General features: G+C 41.4%; 1 protein-coding gene across 1 annotated transcript in view; it reads left to right on the forward strand.

Annotated features, from left to right (window-relative positions):
• Positions 1-3001: 3001 nt before the first annotated feature.
• Positions 3002-22722, forward strand: part of sgce (sarcoglycan, epsilon) — a 30580-nt gene continuing 10859 nt past the window's right edge. Inside the window, exons 1-4 of the mRNA XM_079522695.1 lie at positions 3002-3142; positions 9374-9496; positions 10317-10474; positions 19535-19607. Of these exons, the coding sequence (XP_079378821.1) occupies positions 3106-3142; positions 9374-9496; positions 10317-10474; positions 19535-19607 (391 nt within the window). The 5' untranslated portion in view covers positions 3002-3105. The remainder of the gene's footprint in view (positions 3143-9373; positions 9497-10316; positions 10475-19534; positions 19608-22722) is intronic.

Consider the following 22722-nt stretch of genomic DNA (forward strand, 5'->3'; position numbering starts at 1 on the left):
GAGCTGGTCAGTCTAAAAGTATAGATCTTGAGTCAAATACGTGCATGGGTTGGGTACCGGACCCCTGGTAAACTATCTTTTTGATTATTTGACCTGTTTCTATTATGTGTATTTCTTTTCTCTCCTGCTCTCAGGGCCAAATTAGCCATTTGGACGGTGGGGCCGCACCCCAGGGGTCCTTGGCCCTCAGGGGCCTTTCAGGGAAACTGGACTGTGCGGTACTGGGTTTGAGGCCCTGAAAAGGGCACCGGGGGACCTTCATTAGCTGTTGATTGTGTTCCATTTTGAACCTGTGAAGAGCTCTATGTGTATACTATAACTAATGTATTAGTTCATTTCGGACGAGTGATGTCCCTTAATCCAATGTTTCATGTAGTTGTAACTTAGCCTCTATGAGCTTGAATGACCCTTAAATAGAAAGTCAGGAAACTTTACTTTAATGTCTTTAACCAGTGCTAGTCAGCTAATTAAATTCCGAGGAGCCGGAGGACTCATCCATTTGATTTGGTTACACTTTTTCGGAGCTACATGAAAACAAACAGCGAACGTCAGGGCTGGTCTGGCCATAGGACGTACCGGGCATATTCCCGGTGGGCCGCGACCGTAGGGGGCCGCCATGATATTAACCCCCCCCCCTTTTCTTTTGACAGGCAGGCATGCCAATAGGAGGCAGGCCACCAGGAAAGGTCTGGGCGTGCTGCCATTCTGCCAGTGCCATCATGATAATTTCACTGTACCTGCAGTGAGTGACAAATAAACCCTCTTCTATCTTGAATCCTTTTGCCAGCTTCATTCTTGTGAGAGCAACAAAGGGTTGTGTAGTTGTCTGTTGGTTGTATCATTTATGTTGTTCTGTAAAAGTGGTGGTATTAGGGCTTGTTTGTTTGTGTGTGCCTCGACGGAGCGGGCGGTATAGTTTCTGTTATCTGCGCGCTGGTTGTGGTGGGCTGGTCCCCGGACTTTTGAGAGCCTGACGGCGCCCCTGCTGTATAGATGCAATCAGTATACAACTGTACAGCTTTATTATGCAAGGAGCAACAAACAAACCAAAACATCACAATTACAAAATGAAAATTTGACTAATAGGATCACATTTATTTTATTCCTGAAATATGTAAAATAAAATAATAGTCATTTGACTGGTGGTGATACCTATGTGGGCGTGTTGAGTGTGTGGCTCTTACAGATTGAGCTTCTCAAGCTTCTCACACTCTTCTCCCTCCAACATAAGAGAGTGAGATTTCATCATCTGTCTTCATTACCCCAAGAAAATACAGATTTTTTACATTTTACATTACATTAATTATAAATAGAAAAGATAGCGCTTTCACATTGTAAATACACAGTATATTTATACGGGTTTAAGACTGAGAGAGTGCAAATATCTTTTCAAGTATATTTTACAATTATTACGTTCTCTCAGTTGTAATAGATGCAGAGAAAACGAATATTTGATTCCAGTCCTCGTCAGTCATATACAAATGTGAATATCAATGCTCATAGTTTTGATTCATTCCCTTAATACCACACCATAAACCACCAGCCACCTGAAGATGTTGCTAAGCAACCTAAAAATAATCTAAAGATGAAAGTGAGGTTGAGCCACTTGCTGCAGAGAGCAAAGAGGATGGGATGGCGTCCTGTTTTTCTCCTCTGGATAGAAAGGCAAATGCACATATTCACCTCTAACCTTTATCGAGTTTCAACTGTCACCCCTTAGTGAGACATCAATTTGGCAGATGTGGCCAATACTGTTTATAGAAACAGGTCCAAAATATAGGCGTGCAACAGTTAATCAAACAAATCAATGTAGAGTAATTTATTTGAAGAATAATCAATTTGAATGAATTGATACATTTTCAAAGATTGTGAAAATAGCAGATCTACATACAAGCTCAATTCATCTCAATAAGGCAACGAGTTTTGATTCTTGTGTGACACTGTTGGTTTAATCTGAATGTTTGTTGAGAGAAACAACTCAATACTTTTTATTACCTCCAAAAATCTTACTTCTCAATTATTTGATTAATTGAAAAAGTAATCACTGGAATTAAGATAATACTCAATAATAATGATCATCATGTTTGCAGGAGAGAGTATATGGTAGGCCTATAAGTGTGGCACTAAGTTGTAATTAATACCAAAGGGGGCATGAGGGAGGAATTAAGGTCCTTTGAGGCCCTTTAGCTGTGCCGACTAGTCCTTGGGGCACTGGGGACCAAACCTGACCATCTGTCTGCTAGGACTGGCCCTGCTGGGGGATGGACACATAAACTCATACATCACAGTCACACTGCCGTCTTTACAGCTGGGCTTAAATGAGGTCGGGCGTGTGTGTGTGTGTGTGTGTGTGTGTGTGTGTGTGTTTGTGTGTGCGTGCGTGCGTGTGCGTGCATGCGTGCGTGCGCGTGCGTGTGTTGGAGGGTGTGTCACTGTGTGTGTGTGTGTTGGACAAGGGGTTTAATATGAGGGACCATGAGAAAGAAAGGTACAATATCTATTTATAGAAGAGGGCACACATCTGCTAAACAAGGTGACTTGACTATTATTGAGAGTTGTTGAGACAAGGTTGTTCTGTGCCACAGTGCCTGTCCATGAATGCACGCAACCTTATGACAATGCAATACATAATTTAACATATAGGCCTTGTTCAGATCACAAAAGGGCACACATGGAAACAGACAAACAAACAGACAGACATATACAGACAGACAGACAGACAGACAGACAGACAGACAGACAGACAGACAGACAGACATGCAGACAAGGCACAGCATGTTGCAACTAAACTGAATTAAAAAAATAAATGTAAACAGTAACACCGGTAGCCTAACCAGAAAGAATCATCATGTCACATCGCAGCGTTTGTTTTGGATTAATAAAAGCAGTCGCCATGACCATCTTTTCTGTCCTGCCAGATGTGAGCCAAAAGCTCTCGACCAATGAGAAGGGGCGCTGCTCCCTGGACGTGCATGTTGCGAAGAAAGGAGGCGGAGGAAGGAATGCTGTGCGCGTGAAGGGATGCTTGTTATGGCTGTCAAACTAGAGGCGATTAGAGAAACATCGTTTTCCAATATGTTTGATTAACGGGACATCGTATTCATCATGGACGCTTCCCCTCTCGCCTTATGGCTGTCTATGGGTAGGTACGGATACACCGACAGCATTTAGGAAATGTTAGCCTACCGTCTTGTTGGCATTCTTCTGGCTAACTATAGTTAGCCTGCTGTGCTATTTTGCTGCACAGCTCATTTTTTCCAAGGGGTTGGTGAGTGGTGGAAAAAACGGCTAACCAGTAGGCTATAGGTACCGTTATCTGGGTGGAGTATGGGCGCAGTAAAAGCATGGAATATAAAGTCTAGGCATTTTGCCGTTCTTTACATGGAATAACGGGTAATTAGATATTTATATAGATATATGTTTTCACTACATCATTCTAAACCATCTCTTGGTGCGTCATGAATGTTATTATAGGCCTACATTTGGGCAATGATTTATCTGCTAAAATAATAATAAAGTAGTAATAATAAAATCGGAAACCTGCCAAGAGATAGCATTGAGCTAATAAATGTGAAACATTAATTTACAAAAGTCATCAATCATATTTCTTTCCATTTTAAAAGATAATAGTCTCCAAAGGTAAGATATTGTATCTACAATAATTGCATGGCTAGGGAGGGTTATGTGTTCTTTTCAGAATGGCATGAATTGTTACTATACTGTTGTTGTTTTCATTTATTGATCCAGTAGTTTACATTGTGCATGCCTTTGATGATGCCAAACACAACGATTTACATGAAAGCAATGGCCATGTGGAGCATTCCATGGGCTTGAAGCAGAGAACGCCGTTGCACAGAGATGGTGAGTCGGGTGACGTGTGTGTGTGCGCCCACTGCCCACGCACAGTGTGGTGCACATCAGAGCCATTGAAGGAGAGTTATGCCAATGAGGGGGCAGAAAACGGCCCGGGGCACGTGGTTCATGTACTCGTAAATTGTCTCTCGCGCGAGCCCATAGACTCCAATGCATTCCTTTGTCACTCTACGCCAATAGAAGTCTATGTAGAAGAGCCGCCATTGGACTGGCCCCATGAAGTGAACGGAGATGTCGTATAACTCTCCTTCAATGCCTCTGGTGCACATCAACATCTCTGTTCCCTTCCCTTGTCATAACAGCTGACATGCTCAAGTGGTTTCTCCCATTCACATGTTGTCTTCTTTGTTATCCTATACTACAGATGTGGTAGTTGCTGTAACACTGTCTTTATTATTGTAATTTGTAGTCAAGTCTAACCCGTTGCTGCTTACATAATTATGATTAAATCAGCTTTCTTTTTACACCACACAGAATGACTTCTCCCACTTTCCTATTCAGAGCTCTGTGACAGAAAGATTTGTCCATCCCACTGTCCATCCCCCTGCATAGAAGAGCGGACTTCTCCCTCGCCAAAATATTGATTCTAACATTGTGACAATTACAATATTTTAAAATTGTCTGCTTATAGTGAGGTTAAGTATAGATTAACGTACCTTTGTGTCATAGAGTCTATCTGCAATTCAAGCTGATCTAAAGGGTGGAACCGTCTGTATTCTTTGTTCAGCCATTAGTTTCCTGCATATCAAGACACAAAGTACTTTCACTTCCAGGTCTGTCTCTTTAGAAGGACTAGCCTTAAAACCCATTTTGGGCGGGAACCCCTTTTGGTGTTAGCATTATGTTATGCTTTAGCTATTGAAAAATCACACCCGTGTGAACTGAGTGGTGCAACTAGTCAGTGACGTCACACACTAACCATAGCAACCATGCTCACATGTACGTGGGGCCACGTACAGGTACACACAGGTACAGGTACACACATACATAGACACATGCATAGATACAGACAAAGCTGGTTGTTGGAGTGGTTTGCACCACTCAAAAATAGCAGATCTACAAGCTCATAGCGCGCCACCGAGTGGCACGCTACAAGCTTGTAGGTCTGCTATTTTTGACTGACATAGAAACAGCTTTTTCAGAAAACTGTCAGGATGTAGAAGACATTTTTAGAATCTGATCTCAGGTCAAAATGGGTTAAACCATGGCTTAATCCAAACAGCAGGATTCCTTGTTGTCAGTGTTCCGTCAACCGGCACTGAAAACCAAAGAAGCACATGCAGTCCTCCAGAGCAGAATAACATACACACAGCTGATATAAACACAAAAACAATCTTCCTAAGATATCTAGCCGTTGGATGGTTATTATTATTAAGTAGCCGCTGGCATTATTAACTAAGGCATCACTCCCGAGACAGACTACCACAGGTCGCTCAGTCCAATGATGGCCAATAAAGTCATAATGAAATCAGGAATTAGCTCCACCTGCCAGGTCTGACTGTGGGTGAGAGAGAGAGAGAGAGAGAGAGAGAGAGAGAGAGTGTGTGTGAGTGTGTGAGTGTGTGAGTGTGAGTGTGTGAGTGTGTGTGTGTGTGTGTGTGTGTGTGTGTGTGTGTGTGTGTCAGCAGGAATGTGCACATACTGTATAGTTAAACATATGTATTATTGAATCCGTCTTCTTTAGGTATGTCTGTACATATTTGCACTGTAGCTAGATACCCCAGGTTAGTCTGCACAGTGAACAGTTTTAGCATTAACCTGTAATAGGTGATGTATTAGATAAGAGGCACGCAGTCTATCACCTTGAGAAGGCCTGGCCCAGGTACAAGCAGCCAGGAATAACCAGATCTCATGGCATTAGCACGACCTCATCACAGCTTTAACGAGGCTGCTTTAAGTATACCTTGGCTGGAATCACAATGAGGAGGCTGTTGGATTTTAGCCCCTCCTATGTCCATCTTTTAGTGTGTGTGTCCACAAACGTCCTACACAAACAGTTAATTCTCTGTTGACAATGAATGGAGAGAATTGTACGTCAGTGTACATTTTACGTCATAGTCAAATTACATCAAATATTACGTCATAGTGTAAACACAAACATGGCGCAACACAAACATTGATGACGAAGGTGAGGACGCAAATTGTGACTGGCCGGAATGAGATGATGTATGATAATGTTCGATGGTAAGAGCGCCCCTCACTTCACACGGGTGTGATTGTTTTTTTAAAAGGAGGATAAAACGCAATCAAGCGTGGCCGTGGAATATTAGAAGATTAATGGCTGCTACTTCAGGTTACCAGTAAGCTGCATTCTTAAATCCCATGTCGTTGAGGAGCAGAGTCCCTCAGGGATCTAATGGTGTCTTTTCTGTTTTCTATTTGCCAGTCGACATAAGCTCACGTGTCGCACTGGGAGTCTGGGACACATTGTGAGCTTCGTGTCGATCTGCTATTTTCTGCGAAAGCTTTCCCCAGGCCATAATACGGATGCTGGGGGTGTTCAGTGCATAACCAAGTGTTTGTAAATCTTTAAGGGTACAGCGGTAGGGGTGACAGCTGAGGGCCGAACACACATTTCAATTCCCATAGGTAATTCCCCATTCCTCGCCAGTGGCAGAGACCAGGCCATCTGGGCGGCTTGCCTGTCTCATCTGCGGATGGGCAGTAATTGCTAACACCATATCAAGGGGTCTCCGAGTATACAATGGCCAATACTTGACCTTGACCAGGAGTGTGTGTGTGTGTGTGTGTGTGTGTGTGTGTGTGTGTGTGTGTGTGTGTGTGTGTGTGTGTGTGTGTGTGTGTGTGTGTGACCGTGGCCATTTGTGTGCTGAAGAATTGATGAGGCCCCTATGGCTCGACTAATAGAATCGGCGCTCACTGCGAGTGTGACTGTGTGCATTAAGAGCGGGATTTGCGGATCGACTGAATCCATCATGGATGCCGACGCCAATGTGATGAAATTGAATGAGGTTTTATTCTCGGCTCCAGAATGTCCCTCACGCTATTATGTTCATTGTGCCGTATAGTTGCAGCAACAGCAGCAATCATAGATTAGTTGCACTCTCCTGGCTTCAACAACACTGCTATCAAAAGTAACGTGGCAGATTTAGCTTCAGCATTCTCGAAGCAACAGTACATACACATACACAGCTACTGCTAAATGCCATTGATTGCATGTAGCTGCCTGTGACCAAACCCTTGGGAACAAAGTCCATATGGTCAATATAATGTGTGATAGTGGCCAGGCCACAGCTTAGCATGCATCTGGGACCATTGTATAATTTTCTGTTTTCAACCAATATTGCATCTAGATTGAATTTAGGATTTGGCAATCTAGGGACTGAGAGCCCATAGGATACTATTCCTTAATTTATATCTGACCTTGTTGCTTAATTTAACTAACTCTACCCTTTGTAGGCCATTTATCAGCAGAGTTCTCTTTTCCATACACACATTAATACATAGTTAAAACTGGCAAGGGTTGGGTGCTCAAAGTATAACGGTGCATTGACACCAGATGCGATAAAATTAATGATGTTGCTTGAATAGCGGGGAAACACCTTGCTCTGTCTATTGCGGTCACACCAGATGTGACATTTTTCACATACCACGGTCAGTGGTATTAAAGGCCTTTTGTAGGTCTAAAAAACATCAACAACAGTACTTCCCTCTGTAATGCATAGATCAGTCGGGGCTGTTGAAACCATGAGCATATTGTCGGGTGAAGGAGGAGAAGGAATTACAGGGAAAGTGAAGAAAACTATTGAAGACATTGTGTGCCAGTAGGGAGGTGCCCACACACCCTCGGCTTTCTCAAGCTGTTCTCTATAGCTGCTTAATGCACCTAGAATGTGTCCACACTCCACACACAGGCTATAACAGTCCAAAGCTCTCTCTTTCTCTCTCTCTCTCTCTCTCTGACGTTTTACTGCAGCTTTCAACCTGGCTCTTCTTCGCCCCTATCCAATTCTCTTGTGATACACACTGATACACACAGTGAGACAAAATATATACATATACAAATAAACGAGAACTGGAAAAATGGTATACAAAAATGTAGACGGCTCGAAAGAGGACGGAGGAGATGCATGATGCAGAAGAGAGAGACAAATAAATAGCACACAGCAACACCTCCAGCTCTCTGTTGCATAAACCTCTGTTAAGGGGCTGCCATTTGCCAAGCAATATACACAAAAAGACTTGTGTTTGAAATGGAGTGGGACTAAACTGAGAGCTTAATGGAGGCATAGAGTAGTAGGAGACAGAGATGAATGGACCCCACTAAGCCAAGTGGTCGTTTGTGGTACATGTTTCAGGTACTGCTGTGTATTATATATGTGCATGCGTGCGTGCGTGTGTGCGTGCGTGCGTGCGTGCGTGCGTGCGTGCGTGTGTGTGTGTGTGTGTGTGTGTGTGTAATTAAATCATATGTGAAGGCCGTTCAACTGGTGAGACAGCCTGCCAAAAATCATCTTTGCACCCATCTCCTACTTACTGTACGTTAATTTATATAGTCTAAGTCTAAAGTCTAATTTCAGTAAATAAAGATATGTGTACATAGTACATACACTATAAAAACATTGATGTGTGGATCATAATTACCACCATAATTCATTATTCTGATATCACGTTAAATATCCATCATATCCTTAGTGAAGCCCTACAATATCAGCGACGTTTAGTGCTACTGTCTATTGCTCTCCTCACCCCAGGTGATTTGAAATAGGCCGTGGTGTCTTAATGGTTCTCTGCTTCTCTAAAGCATATCATCGTTTTTGTAGAAGCTAATAACTGGGAAATAGAGGCTTTGCCTCAGCCGTTTGCTTTTTTTTGTTTGTTTTTCATAGCTGCGGGACAAGATAGCTTGTGGAGGCAGGCTAGATGAGTCAACAAATAAGTCCTGAGAAGTGTAACAGGTTAGCTGGTCCCATTAACACAATCGCGAGGCCAGTGCCAGTCAAATGCGAGAAATACCACAGTAGAAGAAGAGATCCCGGGGCAACCAGGAAGTGTAGCCCCCCAGCCAAGGGGCCAGTGAGGCTATTCAACGATGAAGCTCTGGGCCCTAGTGGTAGGAGGAGGGACTACAGGCGGACCCGTGGATTCATGACTGGGAAACCCCGTGCAGCTGGGCATTAACATTGAGCGCTCGGTTGCACTTCCGCATTTGACCACCAAAATTTGGTGGTCCCAAACAATGGATTCGGCTCATTTTGAGCAGAAAAATGAGTAATAAGTGCACACACGTGCACGTCGGATCCGTATGTAGGCTGTCTAACATTAGTTAGTAAAAGAAAGACCCTTCGTTTTGGCACAGGCGGGTCGTGGAGAGAAGAACGTTCTTGGCATTAATATGGTTAACCTGAGGGTTAGGTGTGTTTGGCTTCCCCTCTATAACCCTTACCAATCAGTTTTGCTGGCAGCAAGTCATTAATAATGAAGAATAACTCGAGTCGCCAAGAAGTAATGACTCGCGTGTCCTCTCTGTCTGCTCTAGTGGTCACCATCTTGTCGAGGTCGCATGCGGAGCGGAACGTCTACCCTTCTGCTGGCGTTCTGTTCGTCCATGTGCTGGAGAGGGAGCACTTCAAAGGAGAGTTCCCTGCCTACCCAAAGTCAGGTAGGCAAATAACATTGCTGTAACCCGTGCCCCACGCATGCACGCACACACTCACACACGCACCTACCTACCCACCCACCCAGCCAATCGCAGTACTTGCACGCTCTGCTTGGGCAAGTAAAGAGGACCGAACTGAAAACTTGTGTCCTTGGGGCACCCCTTATAACAGTGGTTTTCAACCTTTTTTCACATCAAGGCCCATTATGTATTGGGCATTTGAGCCATGGACCACCATTTGGTGACATTATGGGCTCCATTTTCGTCACCGCTAAACCCCTTATCCCTAAACTTCTTTGCCTTTTTTTTACTATTTTGAAAAACATTTTTGAATAGTTCAACTAGCCAATCTACATTGACACGTTGTGAGCTAGTAGACTGGCCATTTTAACTATTCAAAAATGTTTTGCAAAATAGTAAAAAAAGGCAAAGAAGTTTAGGGATATGGGGTTTAGCGGTGACGAAAATGGATCCCTTAGCCCCTCACACCCAAAAGGACGAATATTTTCTTTGAATGATTGAATGCGATTTTTGTCCACAATTCCATGCTGTATTGAGTTTGGTACCATTAGGAGAGAAAACAGGCAAACGTTGATCAAAATAACAATTCTTCTACATTCTCTAATTGTGTACACTTTATTTAACAATAATTTAACTCTTGAGAGTGTGAAATGAAACCAAATGGACCCTTCATTTTACACACTCAAGAGTTAAAGATCTAGCAACTCTCCATCATTCATTTATCTGGGGACCACCTAGAATCCCCTCAAGGAACCACTGGTTGAGAACCAGTGCCTTTAGAAAAGTGTCCTCTCTGCTATAGGTGACTCCAGTAAGGACCCCATCACGTTCAACACCAATCTGATGGGCTTCCCTGACAGGCCGGGATGGCTGCGCTACATTCAGAGGACCCCGCACGGCGACGGAGTGCTCTATGGCTCCCCCACAGCCGAGAACATTGGCACGCCCACCATCATTAAGGTGTGTGTGTGTGAGTCTCAGTGAGGACAGCCCACCATCATTAAGGTGTGTGTGTGTGTGTGTGTGTGTGTGTGAGTCTCAGTGAGGCAAGCCCACCATCATTAAGGTGTGTGTGTGTGTGTGAGTGAGTCTCACTGATGCAAGCCCACCATCATAAATGTGTGTGTGTGAGTCGCACTGAGGCAAGCCCCACCATCATAAATGTGTGTGTGTGAGTCTCACTGAGGCAAGCCCCACCATCATAAATGTGTGTGTGTGAGTCTCACTGAGGCAAGCCCCACCATCATAAATGTGTGTGTGTGAGTCTCACTGAGGCAAGCCCCACCATCATAAATGTGTGTGTGTGAGTCTCACTGATGCAAGCCCACCATCATAAATGTGTGTGTGTGAGTCTCACTGATGCAAGCCCACCATCGTAAAGGTGTGTGTGTGAGTCTCACTGATGCAAGCCCACCATCATAAATGTGTGTGTGTGAGTCTCACTGATGCAAGCCCACCATCATAAAGGTGTGTGTGTGAGTCTCACTGATGCAAGCCCACCATCATAAATGTGTGTGTGTGAGTCTCACTGATGCAAGCCCACCATCATAAATGTGCAGTGGTGGGAGAAGTTCTCAAATGTTGTACTTAAGTAAAAGTATCAATACTGCAATGTAGATGTACTCTGTTACAAGTAGAAGTCCCGTATTAAAAATGTACTCAAGTTGTAGTTCAAATCAAAAGTATCGGCATCAGTACCGTACCACGTACCGTACTCATATTGCAGAATGTCCCATTTCACAAGTTCAAAATGTGTACAAAATCTTTTGAAAATATCAGATCTACAAGATCGCGATGCGACGCATTGTGATCTTGTAGATCTGATATTTTCAACCTGCCGAAATGTGTATAGGCTGAAGGGGTTAATGTATGTTTTCTAATCAAAATTTAAATCTCCAAAGTAACTATAGTGACTAAAGTTTTCAAATAATTGTAGTGGAGTAAACGTAAAATGTTTGGTTCTGAGATGTAGTGGAGTAGAAGTAAAAGTATTTGTACAAATACCTCAAAATTGTACTTTAAGTAATGCAGATGTTTAACAATAATGTAACTCTTGAGAGCGTAAAATGAAACCAAATGGACCCGTATATGGGTCCATTTGGTTTCATTTTACGCTCTCAAGAGTTAAAGATCTACTGTATAAGGGTCCATTTGGTTACCAACTCTCCATCATTTAGCTGGGGACCACCTGGAACCCCCTCAAGGACCACTGACAGGTCCTAAACATTCTCCCCTTCCTCCCCACACACAGGAACAGTTTTGACTGTTTTTTTTTTGTTTTAGTTTTTTTTGACATTTTTGGAAATATTCAAATTTGCACCTTACGCACAAGATTGGTATCGGCCGATCATGAGAAAAACAATCAGTGATCGGGATCGGTCCCAAAAAACCTGATGGGAGCATCCCAACATATTGCAGTATGAAGTTCTCAGTATAGCCTTTACCGGTTTACCACATAAACCCTAGCGTGTCATCATAACTCCTAATAGGCGAACATTCGGCGAACATTCTGATCATGAGTTAAGTGAAGTGCTTAAGCGTATGATCCCTAGCAGTCCTATTCTGGTTCAAATGTTCTGCAAAAATAGCAGATATACAAGTTTACAATACAAATATCTTTTCTCAAGATATTTGGTGTAGAGGAGAAAAAAAGGCCGGCACCTATAGTATAGTATAGAGTAGTAGTAGTAGTAGTAGTATAGACTCTTCACCTATAGTATAGAGTAGTAGTAGTAGTAGTATAGACTCTTCACCTATAGTATAGAGTAGTAGTAGTAGTAGTAGTATAGACTCTTCAGGGACTTTGGTCACCTATAGTATAGTATAGAGTAGTAGTAGTAGTAGTAGTATAGACTCTTCACCTATAGTATAGAGTAGTAGTAGTAGTAGTATAGACTCTTCAGGGACTTTGGTCACCTATAGTATAGAGTAGTAGTAGTAGTAGTAGTATAGACTCTATAGTATAGAGTAGTAGTAGTAGTAGTAGTAGTATAGACTATAGTATAGAGTAGTAGTAGTAGTAGTAGTATAGACTCTATAGTATAGAGTAGTAGTAGTAGTAGTAGTAGTAGTATAGACTCTTCAGGGACTTTGGTCACCTATAGTATAGAGTAGTAGTAGTAGTAGTATAGACTCTTCAGGGACTTTGGTCACCTATAGTATAGAGTAGTAGTAGTAGTAGTAGTATAGACTCTATAGTATAGAGTAGTAGTAGTAGTAGTAGTAGTATAGACTCTATAGTATAGAGTAGTAGTAGTAGTAGTAGTATAGACTCTATAGTATAGAGTAGTAGTAGTAGTAGTAGTAGTAGTATAGACTCTATAGTATAGAGTAGTAGTAGTAGTAGTAGTAGTATAGACTCTATAGTATAGAGTAGTAGTAGTAGTAGTAGTAGTAGTAGTATAGACTCTATAGTATAGAGTAGTAGTAGTAGTAGTATAGACTCTATAGTATAGAGTAGTAGTAGTAGTAGTAGTAGTATAGACTCTATAGTATAGAGTAGTAGTAATAATAATAATAATAATAAAACTTTATTTGTATAGCACCTTTCATGACATGAAATGCAGCTCAAAGTGCTTTACACAAAAAATAAAATAAAAGCAGGGCATAAACAATACAGTGAGGACATGAATAACATTTTTTTTTAAAAGACAGATAAATCAATTAAAAGCAAGGGTGTAAAAGTGGGTCTTGAGCTGAGCTTTAAAAATGTCTACAGAGGCTGCCTGTCGAAGGTACAGTGGGAGTTTGTTCCACGCCGTCGGCCCGTAGAAGCAAAAAGCTGCTTCCCCGTATTTTTTAGTTGCCATTTTTTTAGGCAAAGCGAGCAGGCCAGCAGTGGAAGACCTTAGGGGGCGGTTTGGGACATATTTCGGCAGGCAGTCATGTAGGTAGGAAGGTGCGAGACCATTGAGAGCTTTATAAACAAGTAAAAGAATTTTAAAATCAATCCTAAAAACAACCGGAAGCCAGTGCAATGAGGCCAAGACTGGAGTAATATGTTCTCTCATCTTAGTTCTAGTTAAGACTCTGGCTGCTGCATTTTGGACAAGTTGTAATCTGTCAGTTGATTTCTTAGGCAATCCAGAAAAAAGTGCATTGCAGTAATCAAGCCGAGAAAAAACAAAGGCGTGGATTAGCGTTTTTGCATCGTCCAGTGACAAATAGGCTCTGATTCGTGCAATATTTCTAAGATGAAAAAAGGCAATCTTGGTAACATGATTAATGTGTGAATTAAAATTCAGTTCAGAATCAATAGTGATCCCCAAGTTCTTTACTGTACTGTTACCTTCTACAGTCAGGTTGCCAAGTCTGCTTTTTATCGATTCTTTCTGCTCACTAGAACCGATTATGAGAACTTCTGTCTTATCCTCATTTAGCTTGAGAAAGTTCTCACTCATCCAGCATTTAATGCTAGACAGACAGGTCAACAGCGGGTCTAAGGCACAGAGATCATCTGGATCTACAGAAAGATAAAGTTGGGTATCATCAGCATAGAAATGAAAATTGACTCCGTGATTGGTAATGAGTTCTCCCAATGGCAGTATGTACAGGGAGAATAACAGAGGACCAAGAATTGAGCCCTGTGGAATACCAGAACTGATGTTGTGTTTGTCTGAGTCAAACTCAGCTAGATTGACAAAATAGCTTCTGTTTGTTAGGTAGGAGGAAAACCAGGACAGGGCCGTGCCAGACAGGCCTACCCAGTGCTCCAGACGCTGTATTAAAATTGAATGGTCAATCGTGTCAAATGCAGCCGTTAGATCTAGAAGTAAAAGAACGGAAACATGTTTCTTGTCAGCAGACACCCTAAGATCATTCATTACTTTTACAAGTGCTGTTTCTGTGCTGTGGCCTTTCCTAAAGCCAGATTGGAATTTGTTATGCACATTGTTGTTCTGTAGAAACACATCCAATTGATGAAAGATGCATTTTTCTAAAACCTTGCCCAGAAAGGGCAGATTAGAAATGGGTCGGTAGTTACCCATCACAGAGGGATCAAGATTGTGTTTCTTGAGTAAGGGCCTAACTACAGCCGTCTTCAGTGAGTCTGGAAAGACGCCTGATTGTAGAGAGCTGTTTACAATTTTTAGGATATCTCCAATCACACTGTCTAAAACCTCTTTGAGAAAGGTGGTGGGAATTGTGTCCAATGAACAGGAGGATGATGTCATCTGAGATATGGTTTTTCGGAGTTCGTCTTCATCAATTGTACAGAAAGACAATAGGCTCCCCCTGGAGAGATCAACCCTGGCACCATTAGCTGCTGTTAGAGGGCTTGAGCTAGCAGCAGCACCATTCATAATATCAGCTCTAATGTTACAAATTTTGTTATCAAAAAAGCATGCAAACTCATTACACTTAGCTTTAGAGGCCGGGAACGACTGCTTGTAGGACTGGGGGGGGTTTAAAAGTCGTTCAATGGTAGAGAATAAGACTCTGGCATTTTTCTTGTTCTCATTAATAATGCCAGAGAAATAAGCCTGCCTTGCCAGACGCAGGGCTTTGTTATATGTGACTGTTGACTTTTTAAGAATCTCTAGGTGGATGGTGAGTTTGTTTTTTCTCCAAGCTCGCTCAGCTCTACGACAATCTTGCTTCAGTGAACGTGTATGCTCATTTATCCAGGGTGTTATTCTGGTGTTCTGTTTCTTTTTAGTTTTCATAGGAGCCACTATGTCAAGAGCTGACTCTAGTTTAAGATTAAACATTTGGACCATATCATTCACTGGGGGAGTATCGGATAGGGGGGGGCCCAGATGACGAGAGAACTCGTTGGCTGCAGATGAGCTAAAAAAACGCTTTTTTATAGTATATTCAGTGATGTTTTTCTCTAGATCAGAGACAGTCATATTAAAACACAGCAAATAGTGGTCTGATAGCTCAGGCATTTCAATAGTCCTTTCAACAGTGATGTTCAGACCTCTAGAAATCACCAGGTCCAGAGTGTGCCCCTGTTTATGTGTAGGCCCAACAACATGTTGGATGAACTCAAAGGAGTGCAATAACTCTAAGAAACCCAGAGCCACCGCATTTGAAGCATCGTCCAGGTGTAGATTAAGATCGCCCGAGATAAGAGTTCTGTCATAGTTAGTGGAACAGATAGATAAAAGTTCTGATATTTCTGTTAGAAATACAGCTTTGCTGCACTTTGGAGGACGATAAATGCTGATCATTGGGATAGAGGACTGACCCTGCAGTATTGTGGCCTGGTATTCAAAGGATGAAAAGCTGCCGAGCGTCAGAGCCTTGAATTTTAAAGTGTCTGAAAAAATGATTGCCAGTCCACCTCCTTTCTTAGCCTCGCGAACAGAGTGGATGAAACTGTAGTTTGCGGGACAGGCTGGCGCTAGGAGAACAGCTCCATCCGAGCCAAGCCATGTCTCTGTTAGAAAGATAATATCTAGCTTCTCTTTACATATTATGTCATTTACAGAAGAGGACTTATTTGTTAATGACCTGATGTTAAACAAGGCAAGGTTTAGCTTGTTATCAGATTTTTGGGGGCTGTGATGCCTGTGAGGTACATTAACCAAGCAGCATTCTCTCTTCAGGCTACTCCTTGTCTTGGACAATCTATTTGAAATAACAGTGGAAATGTTGTGAACCTCAACCTGTACGGTGATTGAAACACCAGGCTTTCTAGAAGCAAGGGGTCCATACATGTTTGTTGCTACGCATAATGGACCCTGTTCATATCAGTTATCAAATGTATTTTCTAGGCTATATGGGCGTGGCATATAGCGTGGGATTAACTCTGGCCATGGTATCTCTCGCAATTTGGGCTGTTGGGCTGGCCGTACGGTAAGGGGGGTCAGCCTTACTCCAGCGTTTATCAGGTCCATCATGCCCGGAGTGAATTTGAGGTGATGTATTGGTGAAGGAGTTTGAAATTCCTCCATTCGACTGTCATTGATGGACCTCTCGGCGGCCTCAGTATCCTCTCCACCAGTGGGGCTCCCTGAAGAGTCTATACTACTACTACTACTACTACTACTCTATACTATAGTCCCTGAAGAGTCTATACTACTACTACTACTACTACTACTACTACTACTACTAGTAGTAGTAGTAGTAGTAGTATAGACTCTTCAGGGACCTATAGTATAGAGTAGTAGTAGTAGTAGTAGTAGTATAGACTCTATAGTATAGAGTAGTAGTAGTAGTAGTAGTAGTATAGACTCTTCAGGGACTTATAGTATAGAGTAGTAGTAGTAGTAGTAGTATAGACTCTTCAGGGACTATAGTATAGAGTAGTAGTAGTAGTAGTATAGACTCTTCAGGGACTATAGTATAGAGTAGTAGTAGTAGTAGTAGTATAGACTCTTCAGGGACTATAGTATAGAGTAGTAGTAGTAGTAGTAGTAGTAGTAGTAGTAGTAGTAGTAGTATAGACTCTTCAGGGACTTATAGTATAGAGTAGTAGTAGTAGTAGTAGTATAGACTCTTCAGGGACTATAGTATAGAGTAGTAGTAGTAGTAGTAGTAGTAGTAGTAGTAGTAGTAGTAGTAGTAGTAGTATAGACTCTTCAGGGACTATAGTATAGAGTAGTAGTAGTAGTAGTAGTAGTATAGACTCTTCAGGGACCTATAGTATAGAGTAGTAGTAGTAGTATAGACTCTTCAGGGACCTATAGTATAGAGTAGTAGTAGTAGTAGTAGTATAGACTCTATAGTATAGAGTAGTAGTAGTAGTAGTAGTAGTATAGACTCTTCAGGGACCTATAGTATAGAGTAGTAGTTGCGAACGCAGTGAGCATTTACTATGAGACCCAGCAGATCACGTCTGTGTGTGTGTCTGTGTGTCACGCTGTAACACCACCCGCCCACCACCAGAGGGCGCAGCTGTATCACACACAAAAACACACACACACACACACATGCACGCACGCGCACACACACACACACAAAAAACGTAACTTAAAAAAAAAAATAACTTAAAAAAAAACTTAACTTAAAAAAAAACGTAACTTAAAAAAAAAACTTAAAAAGGAAAAACGCACACACAAAAAACTTAACTTAAAAAAAACCTTAACTTAAAAAAAAACTTAAAGAAAAAACTTTTTTTAAAAAAAACTAAAAAAGAAACACGCACGCACACATACACACACTAAAAAAATAACTTGAAAAAACATTTAATTTAAAAAAAAATAACTTAAAAAAAACCTTAAAGTACGTAATTTATTCTAATTGTTATTGCAATTTACGAGCTGCGTTCGCTTCCCGCGTTTGCGCGTCTTACTTGTAGTAGTAGTAGTATAGACTCTATAGTATAGAGTAGTAGTAGTAGTAGTAGTATAGACTCTTCAGGGACTTATAGTATAGAGTAGTAGTAGTAGTAGTAGTATAGACTCTTCAGGGACCTATAGTATAGAGTAGTAGTAGTAGTAGTAGTATAGACTCTATAGTATAGAGTAGTAGTAGTAGTAGTAGTAGTAGTATAGACTCTTCAGGGACTTATAGTATAGAGTAGTAGTAGTAGTAGTATAGACTCTTCAGGGACTATAGTATAGAGTAGTAGTAGTAGTAGTAGTATAGACTCTTCAGGGACTATAGTATAGAGTAGTAGTAGTAGTAGTAGTATAGACTCTATAGTATAGAGTAGTAGTAGTAGTAGTAGTAGTAGTAGTATAGACTCTTCAGGGACTTATAGTATAGAGTAGTAGTAGTAGTAGTAGTATAGACTCTTCAGGGACCTATAGTATAGAGTAGTAGTAGTAGTAGTAGTATAGACTCTATAGTATAGAGTAGTAGTAGTAGTAGTATAGACTCTTCAGGGACTTATAGTATAGAGTAGTAGTAGTAGTAGTAGTATAGACTCTTCAGGGACTATAGTATAGAGTAGTAGTAGTAGTAGTAGTATAGACTCTTCAGGGACTATAGTATAGAGTAGTAGTAGTAGTAGTAGTAGTAGTAGTAGTAGTATAGACTCTTCAGGGACTTATAGTATAGAGTAGTAGTAGTAGTAGTAGTATAGACTCTTCAGGGACTATAGTATAGAGTAGTAGTAGTAGTAGTAGTAGTAGTAGTAGTAGTAGTAGTAGTAGTATAGACTCTTCAGGGACTATAGTATAGAGTAGTAGTAGTAGTAGTAGTAGTAGTAGTAGTAGTAGTAGTAGTAGTAGTATAGACTCTTCAGGGACTATAGTATAGAGTAGTAGTAGTAGTAGTAGTATAGACTCTTCAGGGACCTATAGTATAGAGTAGTAGTAGTAGTAGTAGTATAGACTCTATAGTATAGAGTAGTAGTAGTAGTAGTAGTAGTATAGACTCTTCAGGGACCTATAGTATAGAGTAGTAGTAGTAGTAGTAGTATAGACTCTATAGTATAGAGTAGTAGTAGTAGTAGTAGTAGTAGTAGTAGTATAGACTCTTCAGGGACTTATAGTATAGAGTAGTAGTAGTAGTAGTAGTATAGACTCTTCAGGGACTATAGTATAGAGTAGTAGTAGTAGTAGTAGTAGTAGTAGTAGTAGTAGTAGTAGTATAGACTCTTCAGGGACTATAGTATAGAGTAGTAGTAGTAGTAGTAGTAGTAGTAGTAGTATAGACTCTTCAGGGACTATAGTATAGAGTAGTAGTAGTAGTAGTAGTAGTAGTAGTATAGACTCTTCAGGGACTATAGTATAGAGTAGTAGTAGTAGTAGTAGTATAGACTCTTCAGGGACCTATAGTATAGAGTAGTAGTAGTAGTAGTATAGACTCTTCAGGGACCTATAGTATAGAGTAGTAGTAGTAGTAGTAGTATAGACTCTTCAGGGACTTTGGTCAACTAAGTATGTAGGGTTTAAGTGGCTGAATTCCAGTATGCATTTTCCCAGCTTCTTCTCTCCCCTTAAGCTACTGTAGCAAAATATTCTCCCAAAAAGCTTAAGCTCTCCCAGCATGTGCCTCTACTAGTCTACAGGGTCCCAGTTAGGATTGGAGCCTATGTGCCGTATCCATCTCAGCCTTGTCCAGGGAGTTGTTGCCGTATAAGCTGCTCTGATCTCGGCTTAAACTTTCACCTGTGTGTTGCAGATTACCGCCTATAACAGACGCACATTTGAGACGGCGCAGAACAACTTGATCATAAACATCATGTCTACTGAAGGTAAGAGCTTTAGGTCAAACGGAGATCAGAACATGTAGCGATTAAACATGTGATTAAATCTACAGGATGCATCCAATGTTGCACCAGATAACGTCTCTTCCTTCTTAGGATATAGCAAGTGAATGATGCTTGCAAAACCTGGTAAAAGGAAGTGTTGAATCATAGTGTTACACTGACTGTACTATTGCTTTCACAGTAGTTGTTGTGGCTTTCCAGCTGTCCATGCAGTTAGCTCATAACATTAGCAGCTGTTGTCGCTTCGAGCTGCTGTCTAGAGTGGCTGCCCTGCAAGCCCCCCAGTGAGGCTCTCCAACGTTGAAGCACTCGGCCCTACTGGTCAGAGGTGGGACTGCAGGCGGACCCGTGGAGTTATGAGGAGGAAACCCCGTGCCGCTGGAGTTTAACATTGAGCGCCCGTTTGCACTTCCGCATTTTGGACACCAAATTTGGTGTCCAAATCGGGAAGTAGACCGTTCTTCTGGGTGCTTCAAAACGCCACTGAGCAACTTCCATCGAAATGAATAGCGGGGGGCGGGGCTGTCGCTCTTTTATTTATTTATTTATTTATTTGACAGGGACAATGCTCATTAATCAACATGTCAGTTTTCACATCCATGTAAATGGAGCAGAGTTAGCCAAAAAATTGTAGTAAAACTATACATACAAAAACACATACAGTACAATACAATACAATACAATACAAGAACAATAACACATTGTACAGGGGACAAAACAACCAAAGTGAATTGAGTGAATTGAGAAATGACACCAGTGATCTGAGAGCTCATGATTACAGATTTGATTTGTTTTTAACCACCTCTTCAGGTTGAATTTGAAGGTCAAATAGTTGGAGGTCTCTCTTACTTCTGTAGGGAGACTGTTCCAGTGATGGGAGGCTCTAACAGAGAAGACTATTTTACCAAACACACTACGTCTGATTGGCACTTCACAGTCTCCTCTGGTAGTTGCCCTTGTTGCTCAATCATGACTAGGTCACCACTACGTGATTGGCTACACGAGTGGTGCAGACTCCCATTGGCTTACGTGGCGTTTCAGACTACACCATTGGCTTAGGGGGCAGTCAATCATGACTAGGTCGCTAATAAAAACGGGCCTGTTGTATGTCAGGTTTCACCTGGCAAATAAATGGCAAATAAATGTTTGACATATATTGTATATTCTATAGCATTGATGGTGTCGCTGTTTGAGAATGATGAGTCGGGGTGTAACAGTTAATCAAACTAATCGATTTAATTCATTATAAAAAATAATTGTATTAAATCAATAAAAAAACAAATCATAATATAGCAGATCTGCAAGCTCACAACGTATCGTGAGGCAACACGGTACACGCTTTTGGATCATTTGTGGGACATAAAAGTTGGCTATACATTATAGAGTAATCGATTCAGTGAGTTGATCATAAAAAAGTAAAATTAAAAATGTAATTGCAACCTGAGTGAGTGTGAGTAATGCAGGCATGTGTGTGTGTGTGTGTGTGTGTATGGGAAGCAATGTGGTGCACCTCTCACCAGTGCCTTGGATGTGTTGTATGCAGCCTAGTCTCGTACGTAGCCAGACAACTATTCCACAATCTTGCGAATGCTATAGAGTCTACACCTCCCAAAATCTGAGTATATCTATATCTATATATCTTTACATTTTATTTTTGTATTTCCTTTTCTGCTAAGCAACAAGCTATATATGCTTAGGGGATTGCTATTTATATTATGATACATTTGCGTGACTGTAAAGACGAAACGGAAGTGGGGAGGAGTCTCCACTTCCGCTTTATATTTTACTAATGATAGAGCTTCCGTTGCTCCAGACTGTACGATGGAAGCATTTGGCAACACAAGACTATATGCAGCCCAACATTCCCCTTCCCCTTGATGTGGCCAGCCCCAAATGTTGATAATTTTTAGGCTGCATTTGGTCAGTAGATAAGGTTGGAAAGAAGGATTCTGAAAAATAAAATAAAATAAAAAATAATAATATATGTATTAGGGATAGGAAATATCGATTAAGTCATTCATTGATAATTGATACATTTTGTTATTGATCACATGCAAAAGCAGAGACGTTTCTGTGGCTACCAAGGTGGGGGGGGACCTTTTTGCCCACATGTGCGTTCCTCGGCTGCGTGCACGCGCGCAGACAGCATTATATTCACAGAAAACCACCCAATGATAGAACTGCAGAATTTCCGATTCAATTATTAACTTTCAAGTTTAATTGATTCATTTCTTGACAGCGATTAACGATTAACTATTGTCTATTAACATCCCTAATTTGCGTATATATATATATATATATATATATATATATATATATATATAGATAATAATAATAAAACTTTATTTATATAGCACCTTTCAAATTTGCATTACAAAGTGCTTTACATAGACAAACAGCATACATATGTTTTTTATTATATGTTTCAAAAGAGCCACAAGCTCACAGGTGCAGCCAATCTCATCATACCTCTTTCTGCCACACCACTGCCAATCATAGAGCGTCTACAGTCAGTCCGCCTCCAGTGCTTCATTTAGAACATCTGTTTGCATCTGTTTGCATCTGTATGACTGTGCACTGTCTTGTGGGCCAGTTACGGTACACGTAGCACAACATGGACGGCGAGTCGGGTGAGGGCTCGGCAGATGTTCCCCCGCGTCGCTGTGACATCACTCTGCCTGCGCTGTGATGTCATCAGCCATCTGGCCACCCTGAGAAAGGAGGCCAAGTGGTAAACAGGGGCGGGTGTACAGTACAGTGTACAGTAGGGTACAGTAGACAGACACGCCGGCGTCATCTTCTAGGCCAGTGGTTCCCAAAGTGGGGTCCGGGGACCCCCAGGGGTCCTTGAGGGAGTTCCAGGGGGTACCCAGCTAAATGATAGTTTGGAAACAAATGGACCCTTATGGGTCTGTAACTCTGAGAGTGTACAAATGGTCCATTTATTAACATTGATTTTACAATATAAATGGGGGTCCCAGAGATAGAAATTAAATGGGGGTCCGTAGACTAATATGCATGTCAAACTGGGGGTCCTTGAAATTAAACAGGTTGAGAATCATTGCTAGAGCCGTAAAAATCTTCTCTTATGGAGGTCCCT

Source organism: Electrona antarctica (assembly GCF_951216825.1).
Source record: "Electrona antarctica genome assembly, chromosome: 15".
Classification (NCBI taxonomy): domain Eukaryota; kingdom Metazoa; phylum Chordata; class Actinopteri; order Myctophiformes; family Myctophidae; genus Electrona; species Electrona antarctica.